Below are 27,626 nucleotides of genomic sequence, written 5' to 3'. Positions count from 1 at the left end.
ACAGTCACCAGATCTCAACCCAATAGAGCATCTTTGGGATGTGGTGGAACAGGAGCTTTGTGCCCTGGATGTGCATCCCTCAAATCTCCATCAACTGCAAGATGCTATCCTATCAATATGGGCCAACATTTCTAAAGAATGCTATCAGCACCTTGTTGAATCAATGCCACGTAGAATTAAGGCAGTTCTGAAGGCAAAAGGGGGTCCAACACCGTATTAGTATGGTGTTCCTAATAATTCTTTAGGTGAGTGTATATCCAGATCAAAAATGACTCCTCAAATCCATGGCAGATGTTCAATACTGCTTGCTCATCAGTTGGCTGCATCGTGTCAGTTTTCCATATGATATCAGAAGCTGGAGCTTGCAGGCTAGGTTATAGAGGATGTTGAGAACAAGGTTATGTACCCAGGGCTCTTCCTATCACATATCTTATGAAAACAATCTTCGTTTGCAGCCTATAATGAGCACTAAATAACACACTAGATTATCTGAAGATGTAGTAATAGAGTAAAGATGGAGTACTACTGTACAAGGAAAGTGAATGAGATATAGCAAATACAGAAATACGCCTAGATTAGGCATATTTCTGGCGCAGATTGTGATACAACAGTTAGTTGTGCCGCAGTCTGCAACTTTTCCCCGCTCACACTAGGTCTAAAAAAGTTGGCGTGATGTGGGCGGGGAAGGGGATGACCTGTCTCATTCATCATTTTACGCCTGTTTTCGGCGTAAAATGAGCTAAATAATCTAACTGATCTAAATGTAAGACAGATAGGAAGCTGGTGTAGATGTAGACTTGGGCTGGATGCACCAAAGTTATGTAGATGCCTGCGCCTCTTCATAACTGTGGGGGATCCACCGCCAGATATATGGGTTATTAAGACTGGCAGCTAAAACGCTGGTCTTAATAAATGTTCCCCTTTGTGTATACTTTCTGTTTGAAAATTGACCTAATGTGCAGATTTAGAAATGAAAAGGGGCGAGAGTGGGGGAAAAAAAATCTAAATCTGGAACAAAATACATAAGAAATGCATGTGGATTTTGGTGCGGAAACACACAGAAGTCTGCACAAAAATTCTGTTTGAAAACCGACGTGTACAGGTAGCATTACTAACTGTTAAGGTCAGGACAAGTAGTTCTTCAGTGTCAACTGTGACTATGTTATCAATTTTGGATGAATATATGTTGCATCTCGCAGAGTTAGTAATGATTATTACCTGCCTATGTAAACCATTACAAGTCAGAGCTCAGTTGGAAAGATATAGATACATTATCTCCATAGGATCATTAGGAACTCACTGAAAACTCAGTCTGGCATGTGGTATTTATTACGGATGAACTTGTCGGCACTGAACTGATTTTTTTTATTTATACAGCTGGACAAAATTGGTGCCCTGAAAGACAGAAAACTGGTTTGTCTGATGTAATGGATGAAAGGGCTGGTCCATTTATTATGGATCTGTCATCAGCTCCTGCCCTATGTCTCAACTAATTTAACCACATTTGTAAATTTAATATATTGTTGTTATTGGAGACTAGTACTTAGAAATCTATATATTTGCTAAATATTCATTGGGATGGATGGATAGATCACATGAAATAGCTTTGATATCCACCAACAGCACTTCGACCAATATCAATTCTGAACACTGTGTAGGATGGAATCCACCTAGGTGTGAATGAGGAGTAAAAACTCACTGAAAAAAGTGGCCTAAACGGGTAGAAATGCTCCAAATCCAGACACTGTAGCGTGTCTATAACCGGGTGAGCAATTCCTCCGCATGCGGTCCGCAGACAACAGCAATCCCCAGCAAAAAATGCGTACAATGGAGGATGCCGGTGCGGACCGCATGCACCACAAGGACATCTTACACAAAATGATACATTGTGCAGATGAGAATATATATATACACACACAAATCACTGCAGAAAATGCACCAAAATGATACGCAACTGACTGCGGAGGAATTGCTCACCCGGTTATAGACGCGCTACAGTGTCTGGGTTTGGAGCATTTCCACCCGTTTAGGCCACTTTTTTCAGTGAGTTTTTGTCTTTATGTGTATGGAATGTGCCACTTCATTTTGTCGGTAACATTCTTTTGCACCTGGTACCTTCTGTGTCACATGGTCTGTTGTGGGTGCGGCTTCTGTGTCACATGGTCTGTTGTGGGTGTGGCTCACAGCTTTATCCTACCTCACAGTGCATTAGTGATACCCCTATGGAGGCATGTGAGAGTCTGGCTGTGAGTTAATTTCTAGCATTGTTCAGACCCTGTTCACACACCACGGGCAGTTGAGTGGTAGGACCCCATGTGTGCTGAGACACCGTGAAGTGGTGCATGAGGGCCTCGGATATGTTCCTGACTGGATGATATTGGTAAAGTTCTCAGCTTTTAACATCAGCCTGAGGAATTAGCTAGTATTGTCAGTTGCGTATCATTTTGGTGCAGTTTCTGCAGTGATTTGTGTGTGAATGAGGATTAGCCCAAGAATCTCTACACAATATAAGTCTCCCTCCAAATGCCGAATATAAAAGAGTGACCAGACCTGTTGTATAACATACTGTCTAGGTTGACAGATGACAGATGAACAGATGAACAGATAAAATGATCTATTAGTTTGGATGGGTATTTTGAGCATACTTTGTGTCTAGTTTGTGTACAGTTTGTGTCAGTTCTATCAGGTTTCAGTTCCTTATGATGAACAAAAGGTACAACAAACAGGACTATTTCTCCCATAAAATATAATTGAAATCTGACAGAACGGACACAAAATAAACCATTCAAACAAAGGGGAATTAAAATGGGTCAGTTTTACCTATTTTTCTGTTCCGCTGATGGAACAGAAATCCCAAAAACACAATTCTGATATGGTCTTGTTGGAGCACCACTTTTTTCATTTTCCTTGTAGAATGTTTTCAAAATATTTTATAACAGAACTAGGAATATTAATTATCGATTAAAAAAATCATTAAGGCTGCTGTGAGTACATGATTAACAGAAAAATGGAAGGTTGCAATTTCTCTTTTGATATTTTCCAAAAAGGGATTTTTAAGAGAGAAACATAAAAAAACAGGTTAGACAGTGTTAAAAATAATATAGAAGCATTACTCACCTCCACCGATCCCCCATCACTACAGTTCTGATGTTCCTCTCCACTTCCTGTGCCGGTCAAGAAATGTCCGCTCATCCAATCATTGGTTGAGTCAGGTCACTGCTAAGGCCAGTGATTGGCTAAGTTGGCCTTATCTGGCATCTCCAGTGGGTCAAATTGAGACAGGAAGTAGAGAGCAGTGGGGACCACAGCAGCTTTAAAGGAGCAACGGGTGCAGTTACACCTAGAGGCTTAGATCTCACTGCAACTTCTGCGCCCCCTGCACTTTGATTGACAGGGTCAGGTGTAATGATGTTTACACTGCTTGGCCCTGTCAATAAAAGTGGAGAGGGCGCAGCAGTTGCAGAGCGAAATGAGCCTGTAGGTGTAATGGTGAAGCCTCATTTCTCCTACAGCATGGTTTCTCAACTCCAGCCCTCGGGACCCACCTACCAGTCATGGTTTCAGGATTTCCTTAGTATTGAGCAGGTGATATAATTAGTGTCCATGCATCAGGACTTACCACAGGTATTTATTCTGTGGATATTCTCAAATCCTGACCGGTAGGTGGGTCCCGAGGACCAGAGTTAAAACCCTGTCCTAGAGGCTAATTTGCATACATTAAAACTTAATTTTTCTCAGCAATGGGGACACATATGAAAATGGGACCAACACAGATGCCTTCAGCTGCCAAGTGCATATGCAACAGGTCAGCCAGCTTCATAGCTACAAATCTGCTGACAGATGCCCTGGTAGATGTGATTAATGCTTTTTCATTATTTTAACATTGTCTGGTCGTTTTTTTTTTTTACTTTTTCCCTGGAAAACCCTTTTAAAGTGCTGAATTTCTCAAACAAGTCTTTCTCATTATGGCAGATGACACAATTATGAACAAAGCAATGCCATGTATACATTTATTCTTTATGCATATATGATATTCTGAGATTATTAGCATGCAGATTGTGATTCATGGTTTTATATGTGCACAAACATGTCACAAGTGTCACTAGTTTATTACAAAATAAAGAGCTATACTGTATGTTTATGTATGTATTTTGCAGGTTACAGCTTCTTACAGGTTCCTTTCAATATAAGTATAGAAGGATTCAATAGTTACTATGGTGCACACAGCCCTTGCTCTGCTGAATGGGGTCCCACTGACATCTGAGGCTTGTGACCACCAGGAATGTTGATGTTTATTTTAATCTAGTATTATTTAACCATTTTATAGCACTTTCATTAATTGCTTTGTGTATGGATCTGGTAATTGCTCTCTGTATATAGGAGCTATGTTAGCACTGTATGGTAGTATTGGTTAAAGCATTGTGTGACACTGCTACTTAGGCACAGTAGAGTATATTATTTTTGCAGTATATGGTGCTTGTGGCGTGGTATATTGGTAAATGTATGTTGTTTGGGCATACAGTGTGGTTGCTTTTGTATACTGTATTATGGCTAGTATACCGACGACCCTAATGGTACATATTGGAGCAGATATACTAAGACTAAGTTGTACATCTGTCTTAGTATAAAGTCTGATTATAATTGACGCCAGTTTCTGCCTTAAGTTATAGTAAAGCTGAGAAAGCCCCTGCCACTTTTCTTGCCACTTTTGAAAAGTGGAGAGGAGAGTAAAAAGCTATAGCTTGCACTATAATTTTTTACTCTTTTATGCCACTTTTCTGGAGTAAAACAATTTATAAATGTGCCCCACTGGTGTAGAGGTTAAATGTATGAGAGGTGTCTTGGATGTCTGTATGTGTTGGGATCTTGTCATTGCTTAGTAACTTTCTTAATTGTTATTTTTTACTTTGGTAGTACTAAAAATACACTACATGGGTTTATAGTTGCCTAAAACCCTGCAACCATGAAAGCAAAACATGATTTTACCACCAAAAGTAAATGTGTCACCATAGCAAATACTGAATCACTTTGTTTTCTTCTGAGCTGCAAGTCTCATGAAATACAACACGTTCCCTCTAAGCAGAGTGACTCAACGTGTTCTCATGTTGATGCCATTTTAGATTAAAGAGATTTCCTTTTGCGTTCTATTATTAATTTACACTTTTAAAAAATAAAATACATAAGATATCTCGGCCTATACAACCACAAGATAAAACTAGAGTTATCCATGAAGATTCACAGCCTCTGTGTTCCATAGTGTTATACGTTGTCTTCAGTTTTCTTCTCGAAGCTTAAGGAAAACAGAAAAGGTCATTGTCAGCATACTGTCTCATGTGTATAACATGTACATGTAATACAATACAGCGGCGCATAGAAGATAATGGTGGTTACACTTGCAAAAACATATATACAGGTGCCGGAGGGATGAGCTCATTTTAATAGGTTTTTTATGGTTGTTTTTCAGCTCTGCTAAATCTGCACTTAAAGTGTCAATATATTTCTTACAATGTTTTTTTCATCTAAATGTATAAGGCCCCATGCACATGACCATATCTGCAAAATTTGGATGGGGTCCCTGAAGCTGTCTGCATTTTATTTGCAGATGCGTTGTTTTTAATGCGTTCGTGGTCTGCATTATGCTTATGTAGTCTATCTTTTTGCGGAACAGACATACTGCTGATTGCCAGTTCCATCCATAGTTTTCTCCCTAGGAGAGAACTGTCAATCATCAACAAGTGGGCAGGGAGAGGAGGAACTCATGAATAAACTGCACTCTTATCTGGCAGCGTGTTCCTCTTCTCCAGCATGCACTGTAAGTTCTCAGCAGCGGTGATACTTTAGCAGATACTGTAAGTGACTTCAGCCTGTCAGTGAGAGCAGCATAAAGGAGGTGACTGGTGCCATTTAAGGGATTGTGGGTGTCTGTGGTAGAACGTTACACATTTCTTTGCATTACAAGACATATGACTATATCTGAGAAGAGTCTTACTCCTGATCCAGAGACGCCATCTCCGGCTCCATGGGCAAACATCCAGATCTGCTTGCAATAAAACAGAACAAGTGGCAAGGCATGTGAAATGTGCAAAATGTTTTTTTGGGGAAAGGATGATCATGCAATATTTTTTATGTGAACATGGAAGCTAAACAATAACTTTGCTTTGCACAGACACAATATCATGGCAGAAAAGCATAAGAACCTAAGAACCTGGGCAGCCAACATAGAAAGGAAGCCATTTTTTGGGCTAACTCAAAAACACAAAGGTGAGGAATGATTTATTACATGACATTTACACTGATACAATATGCCAGGATGAGCTTGTAGAAGAGGTAGGAATCGCCCAGCCCTACTGCAACAAGATTAAAATACAACAACTTTCCATACTGTACAGAGATTAATTACAGGTGATCTGATGACCTTTTCAGAAAAATTCAGTTAGTCATGTGATATAAGTGACTTATAGGGGTTCTCCGGGAATTTAGAAAATGAAAATACTTAAATATTACTTTATTATAAATATATTATATTATAATGGCTCCTTTTGTCTGGGGAGCAATGATTAGGAGAAATAAAATGGTCGCCGTCCTATTAGTACACACAAAACCTGCCCTAATCACACAGGCGGACAAGTTACTTCACCACAATGAGCCATAGTGCTGCCTCATCCTCCTCTCCTACTTGTCAGGGATTAGGATCCTGAACACAGCTGATAAGATCTTCAGCTTAATCTCTGTAGGAATGGAGTTCATGAGGAGACATGAAGTACAGAGAGTATGGACTGAACAGGCTGTGGTAATGTGTTGCTGTGGTAATGGTGACTGCATACAAGAGCTGCTGCTCATTAGCCACACCTTACTCTCCTCTCATGTCTCCTCATCATCTCCTTTCCCACAGAGATTCACCTGTATTCAGGATCATGATTCCTGACAAGCAGAGCAGAGAAGAGGATGTGGCAGTACTATGGCTCATTGGGGTGAAGTAACTTGTTCTGCTGTGTGGACAGGTTTTGTGTGTACTGATAGGACGGTGGCCATTTTATTTCTCCTAATGATTGCTCCCTAGACAAAACAAGCCATTATAACTAATGAAAGGTGTTTGTGAATATATTTATTATAAAATAATATTTAAGTATTTTAATTTTTTTTATTTCTGGAGAACCCCCTTTAATATCTTTTAAATACTATAGAACTGTATGTTTTACAGTAAAAGTACTGGGACCTTTAAAAGACAAAACGGGAGAAGTTTATCTTTTGATAAAATCCAACTTAAAGGGGTTGTCTAACCATGGTCCCCATTGGTCCTTGCTGGACAGAAAGAGATGAAGTCCCGTTCTTGGTCACGAGTCCACTGCAGCCACTCACCAATTTTTAGAACAGTGGGCTGTGCAGGGTGGGCCTAGAAGGCCAGCATATTTATTAAATTTGTACTAGGAAACTGGTGTAAAATTATACCTAAAATTACCTGAATTTCAGTTCCGGCTCACAGATAACCCGAGGTGCCTCTTAAAAGCAATATGTTTTTATTCAAAATTCAAGAAAAATATTTCTCTCAGTTGGTCGATGAACCAGCCAGAGGAGATGATGTGTTGGATCTGATCTTAGAAAATAGACCAGACGGAATATCATATGTGCAGTTCTGGGAACGTTTGGGCAGCAGTGATCATAATACTGTAAGTTTCAAAATAATATTCAATAAAGAAGCAAGAAATGGTATGATAAAATCCTGGAACTTTAGAAAAGTTTATTCTATGGACTAAAGGAAGACCTTGGTCTTGTATACTGGGATCACATACTGGTTAGTAAATGTAACAAAATGTTCAGGAAGAAAGGAAAAGCGAAACGGCTGAACAGGAAAGCAATGATGTTGTTAAAACAAAAAGAATTCCAGGCTATCAAAGAGCTCAATAGGAAAAGTAAATCAAGCCAAAGTTAGTCACAGAAAAACAGATCAAAATGAATGCCTAAATGTTTGTTGTGTTTTTTTTTGGTTTTTTTCAGTTTTCATTTTCTTTTTATGGTCTGTCCCTCAAAGGTCAGAAAAGACCACTGGAGAATTTTATTATTGTCATTTTTTCTACTATACTGCACAGCAACACTAGTTACACAGGAAATGTACATAGCTGCTACTGCTAGGGCTGTGCTATGTCTAAATTAGACCAGGCAGCAGCCTTTTAGAACCAGTCACACGACCACTGGGGTGACTAGAGGCAGCATTCGCTTCTGTCTTTATGTCAGGTCCCTGCATTCTCTGACAGTGAGAGAGATGACATTCGATCACTTGGGCTGCTGGCTAAAATCTGTGCCACAAATATGCTGGACCACCCGCCTTAAATATACAGCTGGATTTACTTTTCACCAGTTCAGCAGTGAGCTGCCAATGCCAGATGTCATTTTGAGGCACAGTAATCATTGTTCCCTTACAAATATTGATAAAGCCCCAACCCAGATGTCATTCATCCATGGGTACTTAGGGAATTGAGCTCAATAACTAATAGACCATTGTATCTTATCTTCTTAGAATGTCTTGTCACAGGGTCAGTGCTACAGGACTGGAGGATAGTTGTTGTTGTAACCAGTCGTTAAGAAGGGTAAAAAGGTGGGACTGTATCAATACCATCCGGTAAGTCTCACACCTGTTGCATATAAAATATTTGAAGGTATTCTAAAAGATGAGCTGCAGAAGTATATAGTGGTCAATAATCTCATAACTATAACCAGCATGAACAAACAAAATAAAGTATCACGCCACTAAAACAATTCTTGCTTAATCAAATGTGTTGTATTTAAGGGCAGACATCCAGTATAGTCCAGGTACAACTACATAACTGAATGTTTCAGTCGTACGTTGACCTTCCTCACCACAGTGGATCTGTTGCTCAAGAATGATAAAACTGCCGGGCCGTGTGGCCAAAATGTTCAATTTTAAGTGGCTGTCAATTTGTATATAATTTACATCTGGACCATACTAAAATGTCTACCAAAAAAATAAAACATTTGACTGAGCAAGAATTGTTTGAGTTGCTGTAGTACTTTACTTTGTGTACAAAGCCCACCACTGGCACCATCACCTATATGGATGTGCAGGTATCATTTGTAAAAGGCATAACCAGCGTGAATTCATAAAACACAGGTTGTGCCTACCCAACACGCTTGGTTTCTGTGAGGAGGTAAGTGCTAATCTGATTGTTGGCCATGCTGCAGATGCGAAAGCAGTTGATACATTGCCAAACAAGAGACTTGTACTGAAGCTACAAATGTAGGGACTAGAGGACAATATTTGCACATGGGTAAAAAAAAATTGGTTATGGGACAAAAAACAAAGAGTCACTGTAAAAGTTATATACTCAAAATGGACTAAAGTCAGCAGTAGGGTACCACAATGATGTGTGTTAGGCCTGATTCTCTTCAATCTCTTTATTAATGATCTTGGACTTGGGACTGAAAATATTATTTTTTTGCTGATGTCACAAAACTGTGTAGGATACTTAAAACCCAGCTTGATTGTAAAAAAAATACATAAAGACCAAGATAAACTGGCAGCATGGGCAAGGACATGGCAGACTAATTTTAATGTGAATAAATGTAAAGTAATGCACGTAGGCCACAGTAATCATATTGCTGCTTATACATTAAAATTTGTAAAAATGGGGACAACAGAAGAAGAAAAAGATCTGAACATTCTGGTAAAAAGTAAGCTAAGCAGCAGTCCTCAATGTCAGGCAGCAGCTGCAAAAGCAAATACGATTTTAGAGTGTATAAAATAAGAGATAAAAAGTAAAAATCTGTGATCCCAGTGTAACGTTACTCCTCTCTAAGTTCCTTGTAAAATAAATTGTAAAATGGATATAGGAGCACAGGAGAGGGCTCAAAGGTGTGCCACTAGCTTATCAAGCATAATGAAAGGACTCTCTTGAGAAGCTAGAACAATTGGGCTTGTTCAGCTTGAAACAAATCTGTGGAGATCTTATGAACGTGAATAAATACATGTGTGCTCAGGAAATGTCATGACTTAAAGGACCTATGTCTTTTAGTAAACCAAATAAAGATTATGATAAAGGAACGTGTGTGTACACTCACAAGAGTTTATGCAAACTAGCTATATTTATTGAAGGAACACAAGTACTTAATACCGTTATCAGCTAAAATTAACTGGCCAAATAAAGCACATCAGTCATTAAAAACGGATATGTAAGTAAATACTTAAACGCGTTGATAACCTGCTAATTATTTCCAACAATAATTACTGCTTGGCTGCATGTTAGCTTGCTACATTAGAGCAGAGCCGTGATCAGTGACTACAGCTTAGCTTTACTGTCTATAGGGAGTCCAAGGTAGTCTAAAATCTACCTTCTGTCTTATCATTGGTTGAGGCTGCTCCCCACCCCCACCCCATTGCAGTTCTGCCTCTCAGATTGATTGCTGTGCACAAACACAAGTCTATCACAGCCTCACCTGGAAGGGGGAGATAGCTTAAGAGTCATTTTAACATTAATACCTGGTTGCAACAAAATGTTTCCTATAATTGGAAATAATTCTTGAAAATATTACAATTGAAGTATGTTACCCCATCTTCTATGATCCTGTACTTGCTAAATGTAATAGAATATATGCAGTCAGAAGACAGCTTGGCGATCATTCATATTTTGTATTTTTTTCTGACTGAGCCACATTGATGACACTTTTAAATAGCAGTGGTTTCAGCATAACTAGTTTCCCATAAATCCTATTATTGTCCAGCTTCTGAATGTGTTTTTCCTCTGTCTTAGTCATTCTTGGAGGCCAGACACTCTTGGGAAGATTCATCACTATTTCATTATCTCCATTGGGAGAAAATAACTATGGCTGTGGTCTGGAAGAGTTTCAGCGGCTTAGAAATGGATTAGTAACTGCTTGTAGACTGATAGATTTCAACAACTATTTTCTCTTAATCTCTGGGAACCTCCTAACTTTCAGTTAAATGACTGTAAAAATATCTGGTGATTCTTCCTAGAAAGGTTAATTATACAGTAAAGTTTAGATTCAAAAAGAATGTGAAAGACTGATATGGAATAATTGGAGGTCCTTGGTCTTAAATAAGTTAAAAGTGTACCTGTCATTTAATAATTTTTTTGTAATGTGTAGGGAAGAGCCAAGGAAAGATTTTTTGTAATATACTTTATTAAGTGAATTTGTACATTTGTGTGAAGAAAACTGGCTCTGAAGTGTCCCTTAGCAGCACTCTCTGAATCAGCATTACTAAGCAATATCCATCTTCACAACACCAGGCAGTGCAGCATAGTAATGAACTGTGAAGACACTGGGCTCACTGCTGTGAGTACTATATAGTCACTGTAACTATAAATAATATGGCGCACAGGAGGAACCAGAGATCATATGAGGTGCTCTCAGTAGAGTAAGTTCACCCTATCTACTCAATTAAATGGCAATAAGAACAGAATGAACTGGGCACTCTCAGATATCTCGACCAATACTGAATTTATTATAAGATAAACTAGTACTACCCAATGAAGGGGTAGACTAAAAACAATAAAATGTCGGCTAGAGCATAAAAATCGAGGACATCTACAATAAAATACAATATCACAATAAAATTGATAATAGAATCAATAAAAAAATCGCTGGATAAATCAAAGTGCATATACTGATGTCTCTGACTAAAACAATAATGGAACAGCATACACAATAGCAGCAATCGTAGTGTGCAATGAAAGATCTCAAGATCTTGTTGATTGATGCTTATTCGAATATAGATATGAGCATGAAGATAAAAGTCCGAATCCCATAACAATCGCTGTTTGATCGAATAAGATTGGTTAATAAGAACTCAATCGCATAGAAAAACTTGTGTTTAGCTCTTCCCCAACTAGCAGTACTAGCGGCGTCCCGCTATGTTGAAGTCTCAGCGGCGTCCCGCTGAAATAATTCACTGCACACATAAGCTGGCAAAAAAATCGAACGATCTTACTATTCGATGGAGCAAGTGCCCAAAAAATGCTTACCGTTTCGGGGTATTGAATAACCCCTTCCTCAGTGGCACCACTGAGGAAGGGGTTATTCAATACCCCGAAATGCATCTGGTTTTAATCCCCCAAAGGACCACTTGCTAAGTGTAATGAAGAAAATCTGTACGAAAGTGCCCCATTTAATACCGTCTGCCGCGCAGTAGGTGACTGAAATCTTGCTGAACTAGAGACCGTGTACAATTATCGAGGTCCATGTGCAAACAAGTCGCCGGCGTGGGAGTTTAGACAGAAGAAGTTTGTAAGACTACGGTCGATTACACTCAAAGACCAACGTCCAGAGCAATTTTTGGGCACTTGCTCCATCGAATGGTAAGATCGCTCGATTTTTTTTGCCGGCTTATGTGTACTGGGAACACACAGTGAATTATTTCAGCGGGACGCCGCTGAGACTTCAACATAGCCGGACACCGCTAGTACTGCTTGTTGGGGAAGAGCTAAACACAAGTTTTTCTATGCGATTGAGTTCTTATTAACCAATCTTATTTGATCAAACAGCGATTTTTATGGGATTCAGACTTTTATCTTCATGCTCATATCTATATTCGAATAAGCATCGATCCTCAAGATCTTGAGATCTTTCATTGCACACTATGATTGCTGCTATTGTGTATGCTGTTCCATTATTGTTTTAGTCAGAGACATCAGTATATGCACTTTGATTTATCCAGTGATTTTTTTATTGATTCTATTATCGATTTTATTGTGATATTGTATTTTATTGTAGATGTCCTCGATTTTTATGCTCTAGCCTAGTGGTCCCCAACCTTTTTTGTACCAAGGACCAGTTTCATGCAAGACAATTTTCCCAGTGATCGGGAAAGGGGAGGGGGTAGGGGTTTTGGGGCGGGGCTTAGGGGGGGCTGTCTGATTCACGCGCCTAACAAAACACAAGGTGCATATTAAAATATATAACACTATATAACGACTATATAAACTGACTATGGTCTCTGCTGCACTGGTCTCTGCTGCACTGGTCTCTGCTGCACCGTACTGTATTTTTCGCCCTATAAGTTGCACCTAGGTTTTAGAGGAGAATAATAAGAAAAAAATATTTTTCATTACACCTCAGAGCAATCAGACCCCCAATGTTAATCAGACCTCAGATCAGACCCCCAATGGCTCAGATCAATCCCCAAACCTTTAGCCATCTATCAGCCCCCAATGTCAGCCATAAGCCCCCCCAATGTCAGCCATAAGCCCCCCCAATGTCAGCCATATGTCTACCCCTCATGCCTGCTCCTCATGCCTGCCCCTCATGTCAGCCATATGTCTGCCCCTCATGCCTGCCCCTCATGTCTGCCATATGTCTGCCCCTCATGTCTGCCCCTCATGCCTGCCCCTCATGTCAGCCATATGTCTGCCCCTCATGTCTGCCATATGTCTGCCCCTCATGCCTGCCCCTCATGTCAGCCATATGTCTGCCCTCATGCCTGCCCCTCATGTCAGCCCCTCATGTCAGCCCCTCATGTCTGCCCCTCTTGTCAGCCATATGTCTGCCCCTCATGCCTGCCCCTCATGTCTGCCCCTCATGTCAGCCATATGTCCCCCAGGTCAGCCATCAGCCCCTAGTGCAAATAAAATAAAATAAAAAAAACCACTTACCTCTCCTGCTCCTGGTCACCATCGCGATCCTCTTCATTCTGCTGTCGGCTGGCTGTGTATAGCGGCGCACAGTGTGAGGTCACAGAGCGACCTCACGCTGTGCGCAGCCCTGCACAGCCGATAGCCGAGCCGTGGACCAGGAAGTGGTGAGTACAGATCCTTCACCGCTTCCTGGTCCTTCTGTACTAATGAAGCGCTTCCATAATGGAAGCACTTCATTAGTACAGAGTTAAAGACTGCCCTGATCGCCGCAGCCCGGCAAACCATCTTCCAGGGCACGGTCCTGGGCCGCAGCCCGGCGGTTGGGGACCGCTGCTCTTGCCGACATTTTATTGTTTTTAATCTACCCCTTCATTGGGTAGTACTAGGTTTATCTTCTAATAAATTCAGTATTGGTCGAGATATCTGAGAGTGCCCAGTTCATTCTGTTTATATAGTCATTGTGGTGAGCACTGGTGTATCCACTGTCTGCTGAATTACAAAAAAAAGCCGCTGGCAGATGCAGGAACACAGCAACCAGCGCTTGCTATTATCAGTAAGTATGAGAGAGACAGGGATCAGCTGTTCTACAATATATAGGGACAGTTATATTGACTATATGCTTTTGACATCAGCAGCGAGTAGCTAATGAAGGAAGTCACGCGTCATGAGCTGGCTTGGTGGGTATATAGGAATGTGATAGGCTGTCTGCACACATATCCTTCGTTGCTGTCAACTCATTCGTGCCAAGGGTGACAGTATTTCGGAAACTGCCCAGTTTGTGAAATGTTCATGAGCTGCTGGGGTGAAAGCCTATTGCCTTCCCTGGGGCGTACGGGATCTTCCAGTAAGACAAAGCGACATATCACATGGTTAAAAATGTCCTACATTTGTTGGAAGAGCATGACCAAGACTTCCAAGTACTACCCTGGCCCCCTAATTCCTCAGATTTGAACCCAATTGAGCATCTGTGGGACCACTTTGATCACCGTGTTCGCTCTATGGATCCTCCCCCACAAACCCTCCAGCAGCTGTAGGATGCACTGCTGTCAGCATGGCTCTAGATACCTGTGACAACCTACCAGGACCTTTTTGAGTCACTCCCAGCCCATCTAGCTGATATCTGTGCTACACTCTAGATATTGGCTGGTGGTCATAATAATGTGACTTGATTATGTATAATATCCTTTATTAGTAATAAAATGGCATGTAATATTTTTTAAGCAATATCTAAATAATAAATGGGTTGAGTGGGTTAATTTACATCTATGTCTAACAAGATGTACTACTAGGGAGCAACACTGGAAGATGTCGCGCTCATCCACAGGAAGCCAGGAGCCCGGACCTCGCCCTGAACCTTAGGCGCACAGCAGATTCCAATAAAAAGAAAGACGGTCCAGCTTCACTGAAAAATACTTGAGGCTTTATTTAATCCCGTGCAGATAAAAACCAACATACAGCAATGCAGAAAATCGACCGGTTTCGGATCACTATAGATGTGGATCCTTAGTCATGATGTGCATCAGTAGGAGGTGAAGTCGAGACTAAATAGTGAACCGCTGAGAACAGGTGATCACCTCCTGATGACATCCTCCACAGATAAAGTGCATAACAATTACAACATGCCAAAAGACATAGAAAGTAAGATAAAATTTACAAATTACAATAATAAAAAAGAAGTAAAAATATTAGTAATGTAAAATAGTATCATGATGCCTGTTCAATCCTGACGGTATCCATGAGCCTAATTTGAAAATCCAAAAGCACTCACGATTGAGCAGCTTTTTCTTGTGATCACCGCCTCTGCTTGGTCTATTAACCCTCTCCACTCCTTGTACTGACATGCTATCTGTATTACCATTATGAACCGCAGCGAAATGCAAACTTGCGGCAGAAACATTTTTTATTTTAGCATGGGGTACATCAGAGATATGACGGCAAATTCGAACTTTTAAGCAGTTTGATGTGCACCCGACGTACTGTAGATTACACAGAGAACATGTTATGCAATATACTACATATGTGGTGTTGCAATTAATGTATTGCTGAATAGTGTGAGTAGTGTGATTACTTGTAGACAAAATATGCGGGCCCATCCTCATGTGTGAACAGCATGTGCATTTTTTATGTCCACATTTAAAATTACCTATGTGTCTCAGCCAGGTAGGCTGGGACCCAGGTTTATCCTGGTAAAGAGAGGGGCTCACCATATTTGCTAAAGTAACAGCACGTCGGGCAACACATTTAACACCGCTTTTACAACATCACCCCAGACTTGGTCATTTTTGAGAAGATGAAAATGTCTTTTGACAATGTTACATATTTGTGAGTATTCACAGCTATAACTCGTGGAAAAAATCACTTGCTTCTCTTTATGACCAGGTTTGGGCTTATTGTTTGGGAAAATTAGATTATCCCGAGACATAGTGGAAACCATATTTTTGGATCGGTTTAAAAGTCTGCTGGGATAATTCCTGGCTAGGAGACGGGTGGTGACAGTATTCATTTCTTCAATACAGGTTTCACTAGAGGAGCAATTGCGCAAAGCGCGAATATATTCACCCCTGGGGATGTTGTGGACAGTATGTGCAGGATGACAGGATCCCGCATGCAGGATGGTGTTTCCTGCGGTTTCTTTTCTATACGTGCGACTCTGTACACGGCCATCCCCCACCAAACACAAATCCAAAAAGGATATTAGGGTCTTATGCGAATTTAGAGAAAACGTAAATTGCAATTATTAGCAATTATTAGGTGGTTATCTTGGATAGACTCGTGTATGCCGCACAAAATGAGCTTATGCTCTCTGATTCCACCACCTATACCGGGTTGAAACAGGATCCCACCGCTCCCTTCCAAACCCTTTTGAGGAGTATCTTGGAGGAGGGACTGGATAGTGGATACTTGGACCAAAAACAATTTGACTATATTTTTGTCTCTTATCCAGTGGTCCCCATCTTCCATTCCCTCCCCAAGATAGATAAAGAGGGCCCCCCCCCCCCTATGCGCCCTATAGTTTCGGGTATTGGGTCTTTCTCAGAGAATCTGTCATCCTGGGTGGACAGTATGTTGCAGCCACTGGTACAGTGTATTCCTGGTTTTCTGAAGGACACTGCTTCAGTCTTACAGGCCTTCCATTCCTTCCAGTGGTCCTCTGATCTTTCTTGGATCTCTGCTGATGTCGCTTCTCTGTACACGGCTATCCCCCAGGATCTCGCCATTATCTCCTTGGGTTGGTTTTTGAGTCTTTATTCCAATTTCTCATTACCCTTTAGAGATTTCCTCTGCAAAGTTGTATTATTTCTTATGCAGCACAATTATTTTATGTTTAATGGGAGGTTTTTTCTCCAATGCAGAGGAGTCTCTATGGGAGCCCGTTTCTCACCATCGCTTGCAAACATTTATATGGCATGGTGGGAACATCATTTTCTATTCTCTGATTCCAACCCATGGAGTGGATCCGTCCGGTGGTACGGTCGCTACATCGGTGACCTGCTCTTTGTTTGGTCGGACGATGTGGCGGCCGTACCATCATTCAGATCCTTCCTCAATGCTAATAATTGCAATTTACGTTTTTCTCTAAATTCGCATAAGACCCTAATATCCTTTTTGGATTTGTGTTTGGTGGGGGATGTGGGGGATGTCCGTGTACAGAGTCGCACGTATAGAAAAGAAACCGCAGGAAACACCATCCTGCATGCGGGATCCTATCATCCTGCACATACTGTCCACAACATCCCCAGGGGTGAATATATTCGCGCTTTGCGCAATTGCTCCTCCAGGGAAGCCTGTACTGAATAAATGAATACTGTCACCACCCGTCTCCTAGCCAGGAATTATCCCAGCAGACTTTTAAACTGATCCAAAAATATGGTTTCCACTATGTCTCGGGATAATCTAATTTTCCCAAACAATAAGCCCAAACTTGGTCATAAAGAGAAGCAAGTGATTTTTTTCCACGAGTTATAGCTGTGAATACTCACAAATATGTAACATTGTCAAAAGACATTTTCATCTTCTCAAATATGACCAAGTCTGGGGTGATGTTGTAAAAAGCGGTGTTAAATGTGTTGCCCGACGTGCTGTTACTTTAGCAAATATGGTGAGCCCCTCTCTTTACCAGGATAAACCTGGGTCCCAGCCTACCTGGCTGAGACACATAGGTAATTTTAAATGTGGACATAAAAAATGCACATGTTGCTCACATATGAGGATGGGCCCGCATATTTTGTCTACAAGTAATCATACCACTCACACCATTCAGCAATACATTAATTGCAACACCACATATGTAGTATATTGCATAACATGTTCTCTGTGTAATCTACAGTACGTCGGGTGCACATCAAACTGCTTAAAAGTTCGAATTTGCCGTCATATCTCTGATGTACCCCATGCTAAAATAAAAAATGTTTCTGCCGCAAGTCTGCATTTCGCTGCGGTTCATAATGGTAATACAGATAGCATGTCAGTACAAGGAGTGGAGAGGGTTAATAGACCAAGCAGAGGCGGTGATCACAAGAAAAAGCTGCTCAATCGTGAGTGCTTTTGGATTTTCAAATTAGGCTCATGGATACCGTCAGGATTGAACAGGCGTCATGATACTATTCTACATTACTAATATTTTTACTTCTTTTTTATTATTGTAATTTGTAAATTTTATCTTACTTTCTATGTCTTTTGGCATGTTGTAATTGTTATGCACTATATCTGTGGAGGATGTCATCAGGAGGTGATCACCTGTTCCCAGCGGTTCACTATTTAGTCTCGACTTCACCTCCTACTGATGCACATCATGACTAAGGATCCACATCTATAGTGATCCGAAACCGGTCGATTTTCTGCATTGCTGTATGTTGGTTTTTATCTGCACGGGATTAAATAAAGCCTCAAGTATTTTTCAGTGAAGCTGGACCGTCTTTCTTTTTATTGGAAGATGTACTACTAGTTAGTGTGTTCTAGTCAACCCAATGATGAATATGTTGATTGAAATGAAAATATGTATTTTATTATATTGTAGGTATTATATTACACTACAGGCATGATTTTACAAGATCAGGTTTTACAACCTTGTCATTTTTGTTGGTTCATTTGGGATAGTGGGTGGTAAGAACAAAGCATTTGTTCTATACATGTTGTAAAATACGGTATATATTACATCAATGTGTGCCTACAAAGTTGCTCCTGCTGTTGCAAAACTAAAATTCCCAGCATGCCTGGACAGCCTACTGCTATTAGGGCATGCTGGGAGTTAAAATTTTGCAACAGCTGGAGGGCTGCAGGTTGAGCATGCCTGGTTTAATATAGTACCATGCGCTCTAATTATACAGTCATACCAATGTGTGTAAAAATCTCTAAAACAAAGAATAGAAATGTGACTTCTCATTAAAGGGAACCTGTCACATTGAACATAGATATAGAGCAGGAGGAGCTGAGCAGATTGATATGTAGTTTAGAAGGAAAAGATTCAATATAACCTGTATTTCATCCATTTAACTTTCTGTTCCTTTTGGTCTTTGAAGTCAAGAAGATGGTTCTAATAGTGATTATCAGCCTTCCTTCTAAGACTGTATACAGAGAGAGCTGTCAGTCACTGATAGGACCTCCTCCTTGACTTCAAACACCAGAAAGAGCAGAAAGTTAAATGGTTGAAATACAAGTTAAATTGAATCTTTTTCCATAAAACTATATATCAATCTGCTCAGCTCCTCCTGCTCTGTAACATGCTGCTGGCAGATTACATTGCATTTTCATGGTGATAGGTCCCCTTTAACCGCCTCCGGACCGCCTAACGCAGGATCGCGTTCCGGAGGCGGCAGCGCTGCGCAGAGTCACGCATATACGCGTCATCTCGCGAGACGCGAGATTTCGCTCAAAGCCGGCCCGCGCATGCGCATCACGGGCCGGCAAAAGTTAGAGGACAAGTTCGTCACCAGCCTGCCAGCCACGATCATTGGCTGGCAGGTTGGCGATTTTCAAAAAAACGAATCACAAGCCATATAACAGATCATATTAGTAAATATGATCTGTTATATGGCTTTTCTGCTCCTTTTCGTCGGTTGGTTCCAGCAGAGGAGCAGAGATCACTGTGAGTACCCACCAACACTACACCTTAGCCCCAGATCACCCCCATCACCCGAATTAACCCCTTGATCACCCCTGTCAATCACCTAGTGAAAGGAAAAAAAGAGATCAGTGTAAACTGTCACTTTTTTTTTTCACTGGTATTGACTGATAGGTTTTAGGGTAGTTTAGGCCCCTTGGTTAGGTAGTTTAGCGATTGTTTAGCGCCCAGCCCACCGCACCGCAGTCACTTATTCGCTGTTTAGCGTATCGCTAATCAGCATTTGTACATTTATAGTATCTGTAAGTGATCAAAACTGATCACAGTCAGATCTATAATTGTATTAGTGTCACCTTAGTTCGCCCTCCACCCAAAATGCAGTGTTTGCCCGATCAGGCCTGATTGGTCGCCCACACGTGCGTTCACCCACACCCGCCCCACCGCAGTGACAAAAAATATATATTTTTTTGATCACTGCACAATCACTTTCCAAGCGCTGCGGCGATAAAAAAATCAGTTTTGATATTTTTTATCAACCGCAGCGGCCTCCGGTACTTCACTAGCCTCCCCTTTGTAAGACAGGCTTGCTTTTTTTCTTGGGTAGTCTCAGGGAATACCCCTAAATTTAGCAGTCCAAATGTCAAACAGGGGGTATTCTTCTGAAGAGGCCTACAGGATTCTGACCCAGTCGGATGAGGAATGGGAACCCTCATCTGACGAATCTAGCGGGTAAGAATATGAACTTGTAGAAAGCAGTGGCACTCTGACCCAAAGTTCGGACGAGGAGGTGGAGGTCCCTGATAGCACCAGGTGTACCCGGCCCCGTGTCGCTAGACCACAGGTTACGCAGGATCCGCTTCAAGAGCAGCAGAGTGGGGCTGGAGCTGTCGGATCACGTGGTGAGGCATACACCAGCAGCACAGCCCTCCCTGGACCTAGTACCAGCACTGCCGTACAACATGGTGAAGTGGCGAGCACCAGAAGGGCAGTTGAAGCTGGTACGGTGGCACGTGCAGTAGTTACCCCGTCGCAGCCACCGCACAGACAGGCCCGTAGAGCCCCTAGAATCCCTGAGGTGCTGGCAAACCCTGATTGGCAGTCACCAACTTCAGCCGCACCATTAGTTCCCCCTTTCACCGCCCAGTCTGGAGTTCAGGTTGAGACGGCTCAGATCGGTTCGGCCCTGGGATTTTTTGAGCTGTTCTTGACTGCGGAGCTCTTGGACTTAGTCGTGGCAGAGACAAACCGGTATGCCACACAATTTATATCCGCCAACCCGGGAAGCTATTATGCCCAGCCTTTCCGGTGGAAACCAGTCCAAGTTTCCGAAATTAAAATTTTTCTGGGCCTTCTCCTCAACATGGGTCTAACTAAAAAGCATGAATTGCGGTCATATTGGTCCACGAACCCGATTCATCACATGCCCATGTTCTCTGCTGCTATGTCCAGGGCACGATTTGAGGCCATCCTGCGTTTCCTGCATTTTAGCGACAACACCACCTCCCGTCCCAGAGGCCACCCAGCTTTTGACCGGCTCTACAAAATTCGGCCCTTCATAGACCACTTCAACCAGAAATTTGCAGATTTGTATACCCCCGAGCAAAACATCTGCGTAGACGAGTCCCTAATACATTTTACCGGGCGCCTTGGCTTCAAACAATACATCCCAAGCAAGCGTGCCCGGTATGGGGTCAAATTGTATAAGCTCTGTGAAAGGGCCACAGGCTATACCCACAAATTTCGGATCTATGAGGGAAAAGATCAGACCCTGGAGCCGGTCGGTTGCCCTGACTACCTGGGGAGCAGTGGGAAGACAGTCTGGGACTTGGTGTCACCCTTATTTGGCAAGGGGTACCATCTTTATGTGGACAATTTCTACACAAGTGTGGCCCTCTTTAGGCATTTGTTTCTAGAACAGATTTGCGCCTGTGGCACCGCGCGAACTAGTCGCGTGGGCTTCCCCCAACGGCTCGTTACCACCCGTCTTGCAAGGGGGGAGAGGGCTGCCTTGTGTAACGAAGAACTGCTCGCGGTGAAATGGAGAGACAAGCGTGACAGTTACATGCTCTCCTCCATTCACGCAGACACGACAATCCAAATTGAGCGAGCCTCCCATGTCATTGAAAAGCCCCTCTGTGTCCACGACTATAATTTGCTCATGGGAGGGGTGGACTTCAATGACCAGATGTTGTCTCCGTATTTAGTTTCCCGACGCACCAGACGCTGGTATAAGAAGGTGTCTGTATATTTAATTCAATTGGCTCTGTACAATAGTTTTGTTCTCTACAGTAAGGCTGGGAGAACACGATCCTTCCTCAAATTTCAGGAAGAGATCATCGAGAACCTCCTGTATCCAGAAGGTTCTGTGGCCCCATCCACCAGTGTAGTTAGCCGTCTACACGAGCGACATTTCCCCAGTGTCGTTCCTGGTACCTCAACCCAACCGTCACCCCGAAAAAGATGTTGTGTCTGTAGCAGGAGTGGAATAAGGCGTGACACCCGCTATTTCTGTCCTGACTGTCCTGACCACCCTGCCCTATGCTTTGGAGAGTGTTTCCGGAAGTACCACACACAGGTACACTTAGCATAGGGATTGCATCTCACAGGAAAGGCACACAGGGCTATTAGGGCCCTTACACTCACAGCTACTGCAACCTCTCCTTTCACCTGGGATAAAGTGCATAATGTACTTCGCCACATCTTTGGGCGATTTGTGCTTTGCACATTGTCCCATGGGGAAGGAGAGGTTTGTCCTATAAAAAGGTAAAAAAAAAAAAAAAAAAAAAAGGTAAGCAAAAAAGTTAACTTCAGTTCAAAAAGTTAAAAAAAAGTTTATATGTTCTGTTGAAAAGTTATTATAAAGTTAATAAAATTTATTGTGTTGCGGCCTGTTTTTTTTTTTTTTACCTTCCAGGTGGACCAACCGATGAACCAGCTGCAGCACTGATGTGCATTCTGACAGAAGCATTGCGCTGCTGTCAGATTACACACAAATCGGTGTATGCGGCGCTGCAAGACGAGATTTCTCCTCTGCAGTAAAAGATACGTTTGCCGAGGCATATGAGCTGAGGAGGCGGCGGTGTTCATATGCTTTGGCAAACACTTTGTATATATATATATATATATATATATAAAAATAAAAAAAATCCCGGCAATGATTTATTCATCCACATCGATTGATGTGAATGGATAAATCTGGTTTGCCAGGGCATACGAGCTAAGTGGGTATGGATGTTGGGCGGAGCTCCTATGTCCTGACAGACGCCTTTCCCCTCCTTTTTCTTTTTTTGGCAGAGATTTTTTCATCCACATTGATCGATGCGAATGAAGAAATCTGTGCCCAGAGGCTGAACGGAAAAAAAAAATCTCATTACCCGTATGCTCAATATAAGGAGAATAGCAGAAACTCCTAATGCTGGCCATACATGTAATGATTGTGGAGACCCTCAAATGCCAGGGCAGTACAAACACCCCACAAATAACACCATTTTGGAAAGAAGACACCCCAAGGTATTCGCTGAGGGGCATATTGAGTGCATTAAAGATTGAAATTTTTGTCCCAAGTTAGCGGAAAGGGAGACTTTGTGAGAAAAAAAACCAAAAAAAAAATTCTGCTAACTTGTGCCCAAATTTTTTTTTTTCTATGAACTCGCCATGCCCCTCATTGATTACCTTGGGGTGTCTTCTTTCCAAAATGGGGTCACATGTGGGGTATTTATACTGCCCTGGCATTTTAGGGGCCCCAAAGCGTGAGAAGAAGTCTGGTATCCAAATGTCTAAAAATGCCGTCCTAAAAGGAATTTGGGCACCTTTGCGCATCTAGGCTGCAAAAAAGTGTCACACATGTGGTATCGCCGTACTCAGGAGAAGTTGGGGAATGTGTTTTGGGGTGTCATTTTACATATACCCATGCTGGGTGAGAGAAATATCTTGGTCAAATGCCAACTTTGTATAAAAAAATGGGAAAAGTTGTCTTTTGCCGAGATATTTCTCTCACCCAGCATGGGTATATGTAAAATTACACCCCAAAACACATTGCCCAACTTCTCCTGAGTACGGAGATACCACATGTGTGACACTTTTTTTGCAGCCTAGGTGGGCAAAGGGGGCCACATTCCAAAGAGCACCTTTCGGATTTCACCGGCCATTTTTACAGATTTTGATTTCAAACTACTTACCACACATTTGGGCCCCTAGAATGCCAGGGCTGTATAACTACCCCACAAGTGACCCCATTTTGGAAAGAAGACACCCCAAGGTATTCGCTGATGGGCATAGTGAGCTCATGGAAGTTTTTATTTTTTGTCACAAGTTAGTGGAATATGAGACTTTGTAAGAAAAAAATAATAATAAAAAATCATCATTTTCCAGTAACTTGTGACAAAAAATAAAAAGTTCTATTAACTCACTATGCCCATCAGCGAATACCTTAGGGTGTCTACTTTCCGAAATGGGGTCATTTGTGGGGTGTTTGTACTGTCTGGGCATTGTAGAACCTCAGGAAACATGACAGGTGCTCAGAAAGTCAGAGCTGCTTCAAAAAGCGGAAATTCACATTTTTGTACCATAGTTTGTAAACGCTATAACTTTTACCCAAACCATTTTTTTTTTACCCAAACATTTTTTTTTATCAAAGACATGTAGGACAATAAATTTAGAGAAAAAGTTATATATGGATGTCATTTTTTTTTGCAAAATTTTACAACTGAAGGTGAAAAATGTCATTTTTTTGCAAAAAAAAATCGTTAAATTTCGATTAATAACAAAAAAAGTAAAAATGTCAGCAGCAATGAAATACCACCAAATGAAAGCTCTATTAGTAAGAAGAAAAGGAGGTAAAATTAATTTGGGTGGTAAGTTGCATGACCGAGCAATAAACTGTGAAAGTAGTGTAGTGCAGAAGTGTAAAAAGTGGCCTGGTCATTAAGGGTGTTTAAGCTATAGGGGCTGAGGTGGTTAAACCTCCAGTCCTCTAATGAGTTTGAGAGGACTCTGCTAACCTTGACTCAGTCTACACAGGAAAGCTGAGAAGTGAGCCGCAGCAGATAGAAAGTGTCTATTTTTTATTTTATTTTTTTTTGTGGCCAGGGTGAAAGCTGGAAAATTTCAAGATTCTTTATACAAATAAATTACAGAAAATTAAAAATCACCAAACTGAGTAATAAAAACCTAGTTTAATTAATATGTAATTTTCTGAAGATACAATGCCTTCTAAATAGCTCAGTATTTACCTATGGTAAATCCGTTACTATGTATAAACCTAGGGCACTGGACATGTTATTGACATAAAGCTTATTTTCACCATTGGCTTTAAAGTACATACACTTTTTAACCATTTCTGTCAACCAGTCTGTAAATTTATACTTTACATCATCACCAGAAGAAATCATTTTTTTCCTGATGTTTATAAAAAGTCTCCCAGAATTAACCAGTTAACTTCAAGTTCTGCTCTGTCAAAATGTCCTTAGCAAGAGAGGCAGAGCATCTAAACTATTTACTTCAGAGCCTACTCAGAACAGGAATGGAATACCATATGATCATACTGGAGGCATAATAAGTAGTGTAAACATAAGGAATGTGCAATGTACATGGTATTGTAGTGTCCCACTAGGTAGTGGTGGGCACTACACAAGGGTCAATTGGGTCACGTGTTACTCCTACTCCTAAGGGAAAGTAATATTATATTTGACCATATACTTTAATGTATTTTCTATGTGTTTTTACATGTATTGTTCCCCTGTGACATGCATAGCAGGCCTATTAGGGTGTAGTTTAGCCTCCTAGACATTAGAGGGAGCTAGAGAGCCCTAAGTATATATAGGTAGGCCCAGACAGGGGAGGAGTAGTTCAGTCTAGGTGGCTAGAAGTGTAGCCTAGTCAGCCTGAAGTTCCTGAGACTAAGTTTAGCTCAGAAGATTACCCCAAGAGAAGAGATGTACCTTCTGGGAGAAACCTGCAGCCACCTGCATACCAAGCAAGGACAATACAACCAGCTCAGATAAGTAAGCTGATGGGCAGAGGTACTATAAAATAGAAGCAAGGGTCAATACGGGAGGAAGATTATTTTACCAAGGATTAAAGCCAGCATTTAGGCATCCGGGCCTTGGGATACAGCCAGCCAGAATAGCTGTGGAGATAGTGCAGCCTGGACTGTGAAGCATTAATTGTGTACCCTCCAAGTATCTTGCAAGATTATACCTGCCATTATTGAATGTAAGCCTGCTTGTGGAACATATGCTAAAAGGGACTGCATCATTACCAACTGTATGTACAAAGTTTGGACTGTTTTAAGTAAAGCAATGTTTGGTTCATCATACCACCTGTGTACCTCAATTACTACTCTTATAAATCGGTGTGCCACCGTTACAGGCACTGGCGTCACGATCCTTAAAGGGACCTTGCCCCAGGCACTCAAAACACCTGCAACATCCAGGGCACCTCACACAACATCAGGCCAGGTCTCTACATACAGAGTGTGCCCCAGAGGAACTTGTGTCTACCTCTCCTTCACTGCCGCATGCCTGCCCAGGGTCCTCCAATACAGTGAGTAACCCTCGATTGCCCATAACCCATAATCACTTCGCAATACCCTGCAGGTCTGGCGTGCTGCAGTATTATTCTCATAATTTAACTTATTCTACACAATAGTGATGCTATTGTTACTGGCAATGGAATGAATGACACCATTCTGGAAACAGAGAGCGCACAGTATAGAACATGTGTACTGCGTACAGTGTCTGAACGCAGACTATGTGGATCACTGACAATTTAATGACTTGGAACCAGCAGCAGGGTGGAGAAGGCACTAGTCATCCACTAGACAGGGAGGGTTACTGTAAAATGCATGTGTCTTCAGTTATATATGCCAAATGAATTGCCAGAGCTGGTTAGGAGGTTAGTAACTGGCAATAAAAACTGTTATGAAAGCCAAACATGTCCTCATGCTGTTGTATATAAAGTTGATTTTTACCTTTTTCTTCCACATATTTCTAAATACATAAGCTTTTTGAAGGAAAAAATAAAATATATTTAAGAAAATAGAAACATGGTCAACACACAAGGGGAGATTTATCAAAACTGGTGTAATGGAAAACTGGCTTAGTTGTCCATAGCATAGCATAGATTCCAACTATCATTTTTCAGAGCTCCTTTGGAAAATGAAAGGTGGAATCTGATTTATTGCTATGGGTAACTATGCTAGTTTGCCTTTACACCAGTTTTGATAAATCTCTCCCAAAATACTTATATGTATTTTGATATGTTTCTTAATATTCAGTTCCCCCAAGAGTGATTACAGAGAAGTACTCCCTGCAAGATGGGGAGCTGTAATAAATTCTGATTCCTTTGGTCCAAGAACATAACATTTTACAGACAAATATTAGTATAATGCTTAATAACACAAGTTATTGTTTTTCTCCAAAACCCCTGTAAAAAATAATTCTGGTCCAATCATCGCATAGAATATTCTGCATTGGAAAATGGAGAACTATAACATGAGATAGATAAAACATGAAAAAAGTGAAAATGTAACATGGCAGCATGTAACAGATATTTAGGACTTTATAAAAAGCCACTTGAAGCAGTTGACATATTGAAATTATGAATTATAATATTGTATAGTAAAGGTTTTTTTACATGGGCTGATTGGCAGGATAATTAGTTGCCCTGAAGCCGTCAGTCATCCGATGAATGAACAAAAGCGTTCCTTCACGACAATCCCCTGTGAAGAAGACTGCAGCAATCGCCTCCACAGTATGGGGTGGGGTGATCGCTAATGCCATCACTTGTCCCCATACAGAATAGCTTTTCAGCAGCAGAGCATGACTAGAGGGTAAGTGATTAGACGAGTAGCGATGAGAGGGTAATTGGAGGCACCTTTATACTGGTAGATCATCGTTAACGATCATTCCCACGAATGCTTGATAGCGATGATCTGGCTGATCCTCGGCCAGTGTAATACA

At 41.4% G+C, this 27,626-nt stretch overlaps 1 protein-coding gene across 1 annotated transcript in view; it reads right to left on the bottom strand.

The window, feature by feature from the left end:
• Positions 1-4,784: 4,784 nt before the first annotated feature.
• PRUNE2 (prune homolog 2 with BCH domain) overlaps positions 4,785-27,626 on the bottom strand; it is a 263,046-nt gene continuing 240,204 nt past the window's right edge. Inside the window, exon 10 of the mRNA XM_040417057.1 lies at positions 4,785-5,290. Coding sequence (XP_040272991.1) covers positions 5,260-5,290 — 31 coding nt within the window. The 3' untranslated portion in view covers positions 4,785-5,259. The remainder of the gene's footprint in view (positions 5,291-27,626) is intronic.

This window comes from Bufo bufo, chromosome 2 (genome assembly GCF_905171765.1).
Source record: "Bufo bufo chromosome 2, aBufBuf1.1, whole genome shotgun sequence".
NCBI lineage: Eukaryota > Metazoa > Chordata > Amphibia > Anura > Bufonidae > Bufo > Bufo bufo.
This window is presented reverse-complemented; position numbering and strand designations above follow the sequence as displayed.